The sequence below is a fragment of the Balaenoptera borealis genome (genome assembly GCF_965194805.1).
Source record: "Balaenoptera borealis genome assembly, chromosome: 13".
NCBI lineage: Eukaryota > Metazoa > Chordata > Mammalia > Artiodactyla > Balaenopteridae > Balaenoptera > Balaenoptera borealis.
The window spans coordinates 95,607,737-95,620,196 of NC_138870.1; the positions used below are offsets into that span (position 1 = coordinate 95,607,737).

At 54.3% G+C, this 12,460-nt stretch overlaps 1 protein-coding gene across 4 annotated transcripts in view; it reads right to left on the minus strand.

Moving 5' to 3' along the window:
- The window catches only part of CARD10 (caspase recruitment domain family member 10), a 28,933-nt gene extending 18,909 nt beyond the window's left edge, over positions 1-10,024 (minus strand). The window contains exons 1-5 of one of the 4 annotated variants that reach the window (XM_082350013.1): positions 9,459-10,024; positions 8,795-8,961; positions 5,924-6,175; positions 4,912-5,049; positions 3,138-3,463 (exon numbers count right to left, since the gene is read on the minus strand). In XM_082350013.1, coding sequence (XP_082206139.1) covers positions 3,138-3,463; positions 4,912-5,049; positions 5,924-6,158 — 699 coding nt within the window. In that variant the 5' untranslated portion in view covers positions 6,159-6,175; positions 8,795-8,961; positions 9,459-10,024. Of the gene's footprint in view, positions 1-3,137; positions 3,464-4,911; positions 5,050-5,923; positions 6,176-6,346; positions 6,588-8,794; positions 9,041-9,458 lie in introns of those variants that run through there. The other 3 variants (XM_082350012.1, XM_082350014.1, XM_082350011.1) reach the window with 3 other exon arrangements.
- Between the last annotated feature and the right edge of the window lie 2,436 nt (positions 10,025-12,460).

Here is a 12,460-nt window from a genome sequence, read left to right on the forward strand (position 1 = left end):
GATCCAGATTTCAATTGTACCATTTTACACTCCGTCATCCTGAGCAAGTCACTTACCTCCTCTGAGCCTCAGTTTCCCCATCAGTAAAATGGGCCCATTCAATACCCCTGCTCCACCACCTGCCTCCCAAAGTCACTGCAGGAATCAAACAAGACAGCAGGTGGACGGAGGCCTTTAAACTATAGAGCTGCTGAGGGTGTGACAGTGGCTATCTTTACAGCTTTAAATAAAATCCTAGGACCCCAACTGTCACCAGTTCAGTGCGGGCAGCCAGAAGCTGGCCAAGGGTGCTGGGTGGGCGGCTGGGTGGTGGCCGCCTGGCAGACAGCAGATATGCACGGCCAGTTTGCTGGATTATGAATGCACTCAGCCGGAGTGATTTTCCAAGTTCATGCGGGGTCTGGTGTCCAGCAGGTCCAGGTGGCTAGACCTGTGGTGGCTAGACAGTGACAAGAGGAGCAGCAGGTGGCAGGCCACAAAATGAAGTCACTGTTGGAAAAAGGGCACAATGACCTCTGGGGCTATACTCAGGCATGCCGACATCTGGTGCCCTAGGAGTGCCCTGGCCTTGCTTGGAAAGGACTTGCAGCCCCACACCCCCAGAGCCTGGCATGGCACCCCCCCTCCTCCACGCCCTCCCCCACACACACGCAAGGGTCTGGAGGCTGGGTCAGGCAGTTCCACGAATTAACAGCCCACTCCTCCTCCGCAGAGGACTCAGAAAGAAATTCATGACTCTCACATTCCTTTCCCCTCACAAAACACGCTTTGTGAACCGCCGGAGAAAGACAGCTAGTTACAAGGGCAAATGTGGTCACACCCTCTCCAGCAAACTGCAGCCACACACCATGGCCTCCCGCCCAACCCACGGCCAGCAGGCTCCCGCGATGAGCTCAGGGGACAGGGCACCTGGGAGTCTCCGCTGAACGCTAGGAAATATGGATGCATTTAATCCTGGTGTACAAACTCACTTAGCACAAAATTATAGCGTTCGTTCCTTTAAGTTTATGTTGCTTAGAAATAACAGCTCATTACATTTGCACCTTATAAAGCACAGTATTAAATCACAGCCACTACACACCTGTCCACAGGGGGAGGGAACCCAAGCTGCCGAGAAAAGCACCATCAGCTGCTCTGTTCATTTCCATCGGCAAAGCCTTTGTTAATATGTTGCCAAAAAGCTCCAGTAAGTTAAGGCAAATGTAGGGTGGCTACATTTAAAGAAAAGCTTATCTATTAACTGAATTTCACCCCTTACCCTCTGCTAGACTGGGAAAAAGCAGCTATTATCTGCCTACTGGCAGATCGCCATACCCCTAGGGCCATACTATGTGCACCTACAGCTGAACGGCAGACACAGAGAGAACCTGTGACACCTCTTCTACATCCCCCTACCCAACCCCAGGAGACTCCAGACAGCTGCACACACACACAGGGCATCCCCCACCCCAGTCACATGCACATATCTGCCACCTAAGGGGACCAAACTCAATCACACGCAGCCCAAAGGTGAGACAAACCGTGCGGGCCACAGCCCCTCCCAACACCCAGGGGGGTCGGTGGCCATCGTGCTGTCCTCTCTGAGCAGGCTCTCCCCACCGGCCCCCACCCCACCCCACCCCACTCCCAGCAGTGCCCAGAGCAAAGTCAGAAATGCTCAATCTTCGAACCCTGGGAAAGTACTCCAACCAACCTCTCTGTGCCTCAGTTTCCTCATCCATAAATGGGGATAATAACAGAGTTCCCCCCCAACCCCCATTCCAATGGAGCTGCTGGGAAATTAAAGGAGTTGATGGACGGCAAGCCCAGAGGACCATGTCTGCTGCACAGGAGGTGCTGTCTTGCTGTGATGTCATCTGCATCCATGACCTTGCGCTTCAAGGATGAGGAAGCTGAGGCTAAAGTAGGCCTGGCAGCCTGGGCCCATCAACCTGTGGCCTCAACACCCCCAATCAGGACTCATTTCCCCAGACATCAAACCCCCAGCACGCACGGCCGCAGGCTCCAGCGCACCAGTGCACCCGCACTGACAGCCTCACACGTGCCACCCATCATCCACGGGCACCTGTCACCCCCCTGGGGTGCTCCAGCCACAGCTGAGGCTCATGGGGTCAGGGGGCTTCAAATCCCACAGTCAGAATCCCCCCTGTGGAACCTCTCTGGGTATGACTGGGAGAGCCTACTGTGTGCCGCGGGCACTGTCAAATCCTTGGGACAACTCTGCAGCAGTAAAATCCCAGCTTTCTCCCCACGCGAAGCCCCAGTAAGGAACCAAGAAAGACAGGCTCCGTTTCTCAGCGGGTAAGAGGCATGGCCTCACTCGTTGATGGAAAAGAATTGGGTGAGATTTCACCTGGACAGGAGCAAACATAACAGCATCATGGGGCGGAGGCCAGCGTTGGAGCCAGGTGGACCGGGTTCAAACCCAGGCTGTGCCATTTCCCAATTTGCAGTCTTGAGCAAATCCCTTTACAATCCTAAACCTGTATCTGTATTTCAAAATGAGAACCTGGTGCATGGTGCCTTAGTGAGATTACACGACGGGATGCATGTAACCTGCGTTACTTGCACAGAGTAGCACTTAATAATAATATCAACAACAATGGCTAACGATAATCCAGGTTTTGAGCACTAACTCTGTACCAGGCACTGTACATGTCTTAAATCCTGTGACTGAAACTCAAGGAATCCTCGTAACCCAAGGTTGCTCTGGCTCAGCACTTGCTGACATTTTGCGCTGGACAATTCTTGGTTGTGGAGGGCCGTCCTGTGCAATTAGGATGTTTAGCAGCATCCTGGGCCTCTACCTACTAAATGTCAACAGCACACTCCTGGTTGTGACAACCAAAAATGTTTCCAGACATGGCCAAATTTTTTTTTTGCGGGGGGGGGGGGGGGCGCAAAATCGCTCCCAGTTGAAACCACAGTCATAATTCAATGAAATAAATGCTCCCATAATAAATCAACACTCCCATGTTACAGATGAGAAAACTGAGGCACAGGGCAGGGAAGGGACTTGCCCACAGTCCAATATGCGACAGATGGTGGCTTTGGGACACCGGCTGTCTACCATATGACCGTCATTTTTTGCAAAGCTGCCCCTTTCCCACGGCACCCCCCATCTCCCCAGGGCCTACCGCCAGCTGCAGGTCCCGGCTGCGCAGCACGGCCGAGTTCTTCTCCTCACTGAGCTGTGCCAGGCGCATGGCAATCATGTAGTTCTCGTCCTTAAGCCGCAGCAGCTCCAGGCTCCCCGCCTCCCAGTCCTCCCGCAGCCGCTGGCAGCGCTCCTGAGCCTGCTGTTGCTCCCGCAGCCGCTGCTCCAGCCCTGCCCGCTCTTCCTCCAGCACCCGGCCCCGGGCCTGCAGCTGCTGCTCTCGCTGCAGCTGGCTCTTGCGAGCCTCCCTCAGCCGCCGCACCTCTGTCATCAGGAACTGGGTCAGGCCCTCGGGCCCCTCCTCATCTGCCAAGGGCAGAGGAGAGAAAAGTCACGTCGGGCAAATAAAATCCAAGGGGATGACAGACTGCACAGAAAAACCCAAACCAGAAGAACACTAGAAGGAAATGTTGGAACCAATTTTTACAATTTGGGGACAGGGAAAGCCTTCCTGAACAAGGCACAAAATCAAAGAGCTATAAGAGATTTCTAAACGATGACAGATATAAGAAACAAAGTTAAAAGACAAGCAACAGAGTGGGAGAAAATATAACAAATATAACAAACGACTCAGAGCCACAACATACAAAAAGCTCCTGCAAATCAATAAGCAAACAACCAAATAAAAATGTGGGCAAAAACTATCAATAGGCAAATTCCAAAACAAAAATGGCTGGTAAACATAGGAAAATACGTTCCAACTCACTAGCAATAATAACAATAATAGTAGTTCCACTAACAATTGACTTTATTCTTTGGCCTACATACATATATTAATTTATCTAATCTTCACAACAACACTTAAGATAGGTACTATTTATTGTACCCATTTTAAAGACAGAAAAACCAAGGCACAGAAATGTCAAGCCATTTGCCCAAGGTTGACTAACTAGTAAACTGTGAACATCTCTCAACAAAGTACAAACTTAAAACAACAACATTATTTTTCACCTATCTGACTGCATAAAGTGTTTTTAAATGATCCCCAGGATGAATGAGGGTACAGCAAAATGGGCACGCAAACACTGCTGGAGGGATGTATGCTGATTTAACTTTTAAAATACACACTCTCTAAGAAATTTGACTTCTCAGAACCTCTCCTCCTGAGACACACATTTGCACAAAGATGCACCTAGAAGGATGTTCCCAGCATTGTTTGTAATGGTGCAAACTGGAAACAACCTAGATGTCCATCAACAGGGGATGGGTTAAATGACTGGCACGTCACTAATAAACACTACGCAGTCATTTAAAACAAGTGTAACAGATGTGGAAGAAACACAAAAATCAGTTGTTCTGAGAAAAAGTGAAACACAGAGCAAGACATGTAAGATGATTCCCGGTGTGTATGTCTGTGTGTATAACTGCAAAGAGAAAGGAAACTCGCCAAACTGATACCAGCAGAGCAGAGCTGAAGGAAGAAGTAAAGATCTTTCCTATATATTTTCAGGTCTCCTGGAGTGTTTGAATTTTTTACAGAAGAAACTGTAAACTGGTACATGCCTGACACATCTTTGGGGGAAAGAGCTGCATTAAGTGTGTGGGCTCTGAACTTAGACTATAACTGCATTAGAATCACAGCCCCACACTCAGCCTGCTGGGGGGGGCCTTGGGCAAACCGGTACAGGTCTCTCTGTGCCTCAGTTTCCCAATCTGTTCAACAGCGACAATGGGAGTGCCTCCCTGACAGGGACGGGGTAAGGAACCTCTGCACTGGTATCCGAGGCGCTGGCACCCACTGCGGACCCACTCACCGAGGATCATGGAGCAGCGCTGGGCAGGTTCTTGGCCTGTGAGCAGCGTGAAGTGCTCGGGGTAGTAGAACTCCAGGGCTTCCAGGAAGGCCTCGTAGCCCCTCTTCCCCCGGCAGCGCAAGATGTCCATCAGGCGCCCTGGGAAGTGGGGCGAGGGGGCGGGGGGAGAAGCGGTGCCCAAGGGTCAAGGTGAGGGCTTCTCCCCGTGCCTAGTTGCTTTCTTCCCCTTCCCCACGCCCCGCCATACTCCAGGGCCCACGTTCTCCAGATTTCTGAACCGGTGACCCACACAGGGGCCTGACTCAACACATCAGCGGGGAGAGCCCGTCTGCCACAGCCAGGAAAGCCAGGACCCACTCCCTCCATGGCACCCCAAGCCGCTGCCTGCGCCCCCCCCCCCACAGATATAGGGCCAGCAAATGCAACCTGCCTTTTCAATGGCACAGGGAAGCCCCCTCCTTCCCCAAACGCAAAGAAAAATATTTCTCTCGTTGACCAATGCCTGAATTCCACCATTAGACCCTCATCCCTTTGCCAGCTCTGTTCAAAGGCACAACGTATGGGAGAAGGCACCCTCAGAAAGCTGAGATGGGTCTTGAGCACTTGAGGAAAACGCTCCCAGGAGTGTGTAGCACACAGAAGTCGGGGGCGGGAGGGGGGGAGCAGCGAGAACCGAAGAGATCAAAGGACACAGGAAAGCTGCCAAATCCACCAGCTGTGACCGGGAGGTCCCAAGCCCAGCCTGCACCGGCAACTACAGCCAACCCCTTGCTCTAAGGGGGGCCCAGGAAATGGGAGATAAATCCAGACGCGGTCTAGGCACCGCGGACACGCTGGGTCACGCTGTGGTTCAGGAGGAGGGAGGATGGTGGGCACACCAACCATCCCACTCTACCGATGTGGAGACCGAGGCCCCGGGGATCGGAGCCCTTGGCCCGACGGTCCCGAAGAAGGCCCCAGGGAAGGCCGGCACCGCCCGCTCAGGCCCGACCCCGCGCCCCCCACGGCTCACCGGTGCGGTTGACGCGGCACGGGAAGCGGTAGGTGCTCAGCACCTCCTCCTCGTCCTGCTCGTCGATGACCCGGCATTGGCGCAGATACGGTGTGAGCTTGGCCGGGTTGAGGGCGCGCGTCAGCCGGTGCCGGACGCCCTCGATCCGCTCCCACAGCGCGTCCTCCTCCGCCTCGGACCCGGAGCCGGCCCCAGCCTCCTCCTCGGCCTCCCCTGCCTCGGCCCCGCCCGGCATGACCGCGTCTTCGGGGTCTGCGGGCCAGAGGCGCGCGGGGGTCAGCGCGGTCGCCGGGGGCGGGGTGCGCCGGCCGATCCCAGCACTGGGCGTCGCCCGCAGGACCAGCCGCCCGTCGCCGCCGGAACCCCCCCTCCCGCGCCCGGTCCGCCCGGCGGGTGCCCGGCCCCCGCGCCCCCGGGACTCACCCCGCACGCCGGAGCCGTCTCGGACTCCCGGGTCAGCGCTCGGGCGGCGGCTCCGCCGGCGCAGGGGGGCGGGGTCCGCGGCGCCCCTGGCCCCGCCCCCAGCCCCGGCCCCGCCGTCGCCCGGGCTGCCCCGGCCTCCCCACATCGCCGCCCCGGCCCGGGCCGAGGAGCGTCCGGCCGGCCAACCACCCGCACGTCCGCCAGCACGCCCGGCTCCCCACCGTCCGGCCGCCGTGCGCCTCCCCCCGCTTCCTGTTTCCCGCCGGCTCTCCCTGCCCTGGCTCGGCGGGGTCCCGACGGCCCGCCCACACCTGCCCGGCCTCGGGGCCTGGCGGCGCGGGCGGGACGTGCAAGCTCTCACCCTCCCGCGCGCCGCCACACACCTTCTCGCGTGCGCGCGGGGCACGCGGCGTCGGCTCCCACGGCGCACCGCGCGCCCCCCGCGCCCGGCCCGCGGCTCCCACCTGGCACCTGGCGCCCACCTCGACACGCAGCCTGCACGGCGGCCAAACGGCGCACACGTCACATCAGCAAGAGGCACACCGGTCACACCGGCACACGACGTCACACCCCACAGCGCACACGTCACACCAGTGTACTCAGAGCTCAAAGGTCCCACACAACCCACATGTCACACCAACCCTGTGCAGATGCCACACACCCCGTCACAATCTTATCTCCTCCGTCTCTTAGGAAATGACCATGCAGTGTGGGGCAGGGCTCCCATGCTTCTGAGAACTCCCCCAGATCTCTCCCCCAGAGCTGTCCCAGGGTCAGAGCACTTCTATGGCCCAGCTCAGCTGCGGGCCTACTGGGGCCCGTCGTGTGAGAGCACTGCCTGGGAGCAGGAGATCCTGATCCCAGCCAGGCCTCTGACCTGCTCCTGACCCGGGCGAGTGCTTGCCCTCCAAGGCCTCAGTGTCCCCAAGTAGACTGCCAGCTCTGGCACCTTCCCTCAAACTAAAAGGCAGCCCCTGGGTGGGCTGCAAAAGACAGAAGTATGGATGCGCTCTCAGAGATGGGAGTCTGAACTCTAGGGCACCACTGCCAGATCCCCTTCTACCTAAAGTCTCATGGCAGAACACGAAGACCAGGGATCCATTCCCCATAAAGGGTGTTCCTCCAGATGCTAGACCCAGAAATGCTTGGGAGTGGTTCTGTGGCCAAGTCAAGGAAGTTTGAGAAACGCTGCCTCCATATTCCCCCCTGCCACCTTGGGAAACTCATCACTTATCATGATAAAGTGTGCACCCATATCTGCTGGCACCGCGATAGCGTCTCTCCATGGGTTAGAAACTGCCAGTGGGGCCTGCTGAAAGTGAAGAGCGGAAGGGCAGGATAGAGTTCTAAGCTCCCCAAACTCCTTCCATACCATCTGAACTAAATGCCATGTGCATTTGTGTTATTTATCCAAAGAAATAAAAGTTTTCAACAAATGAAGGCCCTGAAAAGCCCTGCGATAAAGAAACTGGTTTAACTTTATAAATCCTAGTGTTGTTTCCCAAACTTAATTAACCATGTTTTGTTTTGTTTTGGAGATCACCAGTTTACATGGGGGGAAATGCTTTGGAAGTACTGGATTCTAGTGCAAATTCCTCAGTTCACAGAGGAGGAAGCAGATGCCCAGTAGGGCAAGGAACTTGCCCAAATTCACACAGCGAGGAAGCAATGGGACCAGGCCAGAGCCCAGCCCCTGGCCCCTCTGTCTCCTCACCCAGGCTCTGAGCCCGGGCACACACCAGGCCTTCCTCCCAGTGGCCCCAGGTGCCCTCGGCTTCCTGTAATCCTCCCGCCAGCAGCCCTGTTCATTGTCAATATTTTTAACTTGGCCAGGATAATGGGATGAAAGTCTTTGAAAATCTTTCTGTGGTTAATTATTTCCTCATCAAGAAGCCTAAGCAGGGCCTGGAGATAAGGCACAGAAACCAAGGGGCCTGCAGGTAAGTAGACAGAGAAGTGATGGGACACTAACCTGAGCAGGGGGTCGCTTTATGCCCAGCAGTCCTGGAGGACCTGCAATCCCACGGGCACCATGCTCACGTATTCACATGCAGTTACACACACCCACAGACACGCTCACACACACTCACCCACAGAGGGCATCCAGCCAGGTGGGAGACAAGGGGGCACACACCCGCCCTCCCCACAAGGCAGAGCTTCCTTGGGCGTCCACAGCACCGAGGGTGGAAGAGTGCAATTAAACATCACCTCCTCAGGGTTTCCCTGGTGGTGCAGTGGTTAAGACTCCGCACTCCCAATGTTGGGGGGTGGGGCGGGTTTGATCCCTGGTCAGGGAACTAGATCCCGCATGCATGCTGCAACTAAGAAGCACACATACCACAACTAAAGGAGCCAGCGAGCCACTACTAAGGAGCCCACCTGCTGCAACTAAGACCCGAAGCAACCAAATAAATAAATAAAATAAATATTAAAAAATAAATAAATCACCTTATGTCCTCTTGTGGATTCTGCTACATTCATCTCTCTACAGCCACATCAGGAAGGCAGGAACTGAGGCAGGGAGACAGAGGGTCTAGACCTCGCATCAGGGGCCCTGGGTCTTAACCCAGGCTGACTGCCACGAGTGCTGTTCTTCTGAGCCTCAATTTCGTTGTCTGAAAAGGCAGGTGATGAGTAATTCCAGCCACACCTAGAGAAGAAGACTGTCTAGGAGCAGAGAAAGTGCCCTAGGGACTTTAGGGCACATTTGACCTTAGTTATGTCTCCTTGGACAAATTCCTTCCCTTCCCGATTTCTACATCTGTAAAATGGACATAATGGTCACCCTCTGCGGGGACTGCCTCTGAGCTACAGTTCCTTTATTTGTGAAATGGGCACTGGGCAGTCAGTCCTCTTCCTGCTTCAGAGCAAAGCATGTCCCCATATGGCAAACCAATCCATGTCCCACCACCTCTGACCCTGCCGGTCCAAGCCACTAACCTGCCCACCTGCAGGGCGCTGGACTACAGCGCACTCTGCAGCCAGAGGGATGGCTTTAAAAACAGTTAATACCCTCCAGAGGTTTCCCACCAAACGGGAATATAAAGCAAGTTGCCCCCCAGACCCTGCCAGCTGCCCTGCCCCATCTCCTCCCACTGCCCCCCTCACTCACCAGCCTCATTCTGTTTCTGGAACCGGTCAGCTCTTCTCACCTCAGTGCTTTCATTCAGCCTGTTCCCTCTGCCTGAAACGCTTGTCCCTCAGCTCCTGGCATGGAGGGCTCCTTCTAGCTATTCAAGTCTCGGATCAAAGGTCACCTCCCTTGGGACTTCCCCGGCGGTCTAGTGGTTAGGACTTTGCCTTCCAGGGGTCCCCTTCTGCAGGGGCTGCGGGTTCAATCTCTGGTTGGGGAGCTGGGATCCCACATGCCTCGCAGCCAAAAAACTGAGACATGGAACAGAAGGAATATTGTAACAAATTCAATAAAAACTTTTAAATTGGTCCACATCAAAAAAAAATCTTAAAAAAAAAAAATTGGGCTTCCCTGGTGGTGCAGTGGTTAAGAATCCACCTGCCAATGCAAGGGACACGGGTTGGAGCCCTGGTCCAGGAAGATCCCACATCCCGCGGAGCAACTAAGCCCGTGCGCCACCGCTACTGAGCCTGTGCTCTAGAGCCCGCGAGCCACAACTACTGAAACCCTCACGCGCTAGGGCCCGTGTGCCGCAACTACTGAAGCCCGTGTGCCGCAACTACTGAGGCCCGTGTGCCTAGAGCCCGTGCTCGGCAACAAAGAGAAGCCACCGCAATGAGAAGCCCGCGCACCACAACGAAGAGTAACCTCCGCTCACCGCAACTAGAGAAAGCCTGTGTGCAGCAACGAAGACCCAATGCAGCTAACAATAAATTAATTAATAAATAAAATTTATTTTTAAAAAAAGTCACCTCCCTTGGGACAGGAGCATCCACACAGGCAGAGCTCCCCCTGCACGGTTCCCATGCACCCCCTCAAGCCACTCTGTGCTGTTTTCTCCATTGCATGTTTTCTCCATCAGACATTTCCCCATTCTTCGATTACTTTACCTGTTTGTTGCCTGCTTCTGCTCCAAGAACAGAAATGTCTTCGTCAACAGGAGTGGGCTGGAATGTTCCAAGAACAGCGAGGATGAGGTGTGGAGTCGGACAGGAGAGGAGATTGGAGAAGGCAGGAGGATAGGGGAAAGGATACAGAGCAGAAGGGCCATTCAGGTTATTGTCAAGACTTTGGCTTTCCCTTTTATCAGTAGTAATACAGGGGGCCCTTGAGCAACACAGGTTTGAATGGCACAGGTCCACTTATTTGCAGATTTTTTTTCAGTAAATATGTACTACGGTATCATCCTTGGTTGGTGGAATCCAAGGATGCGGAACCTGGGATGCGGAGGGCCAGCTGCAAAGTTATGAGGATTTTCAACTACACAGGGGTTGGCACCCCTAACCCCCATGTTGTTCAAGAATCAACTGTACCAGATTATTATTGTCTCCCCCAAACCAGCCTCAAAGCCCACAGAGGCGGGCATCTACTTTTTCGTTCACCCCTTCAGGGAGGCCCCCAACACTGGCACCTTCTCTGTTCCTCTTAGGCGACCTCTGATTGCATCCCAGGAATCGGAGCCTTGATTTCTCTCTTCTCTAGACTGGAAATGTGGGTGCATGGTGGACCTCGGCTCCCCGACCCCAGCCCCTAGGCTGATCTCACCTTGTCTGGCCATCTCTTCACCAAGAGCAGGGCCTGGGTCCCATCGGTGCATACGTGGCAGCACCCAGCATGGGACCTGGCACACAGTAGGTATTCAGTAAGAGACTGGTGAATGGACCTGGCACTGGGGAGAATTCCTTTTGATGGGATGCACGACACCAGAACCAGACCGCCCCAGGGTTCAAATCCCAGTATAACACTTGCTTGTGACCCTGGGCAAGTCACAATTTAAGTTTTCTCTACCCTTCATGTGACGGGCCTAAATGCACATGATCAATTGAATTCATCTAGCAACATCCCTTTCTGTCCCACTGCCCAGTGTCCCCCTAGGGTCACTCTGTGCAGTAGGCCAGGGGGGACCTGCTTCCCTGGGACCTATTCCACGGAGATGGGGAAGGAAGGAGGAGGCTGGGGAGTCTTTTGTGGCCAATCGCAGGAGTCTGGGCCAGAAGGGCCTTTAAGACTATCACCTTTGGGCTTCCCTGGTGGCGCAGTGGTTGAGAATCTGCCTGCCAATGCAGGGGACACGGGTTCGAGCCCTGGTCTGGGAGGATCCCACATGCCGCGGAGCGGCTGGGCCCGTGAGCCACAATTGCTGAGCTTGCGCGTCTGGAGCCTGTGCTCCGCAACAAGAGAGGCCACGATGATGAGAGGCCCGCGCACCGCGATGAGGAGTGGCCCCCACTTGCCGCGGCTGGGGAGGGCCCTCGCACAGAAACGAGGACCCAACACAGCCATAAATAAATAAATAAATAAATAAACCCAAAGTTAAAAAAAAAAAATTTAAAGACTATCACCTTTCATTAGCTGTGTAAAGGAAGGAAATCCTACCATTTGCAACACCATGGATGGACCTGGAGGGCATCACGCTGAGTGAAATAAGTCAGACAGAGAACGACAAGTACTGTATGATCTCACTTATATGTGGAATCCAAAATAACCGAACTCATCGAAACAGAACAGATTGGTGGTTGCCAGGGATGGGGGCTAGGGGCATGGGAAATGGGTGAAGGGAGTCAAAATGTACAAACTTCCAGTTACAAGATAAGGGCTGGGGATGTAATATACAGCAGAGTGATTACAGTTAACAATACTGTATTGTATATTTGAAAGTTGCTGAGAGAGTAGATCTTTAAAGTTCTCATGGCAAGAAGAAAACAGTTTGTAGCTATGTCAGGAGATGGATGTTTACTAAACATATTGCGGTAATCATTCACAATATATACACGTATCAAATCATTGTGTTGTACACCTTCAACTAATGCAACATTGTATATCAATTGTATCTGAATGACACTGGGGAAATAAGACTACCATTTTACAGAAATCGGAGCAACTGAGGCCCGAGGCTTTGGTGGCCTGGGTGAGCCCTGGGTTCCCCAAAGCAGGAACAGCTGGGCACCCTGAGGTGGAGGAAGGAATGGCCGGCAGGAGCC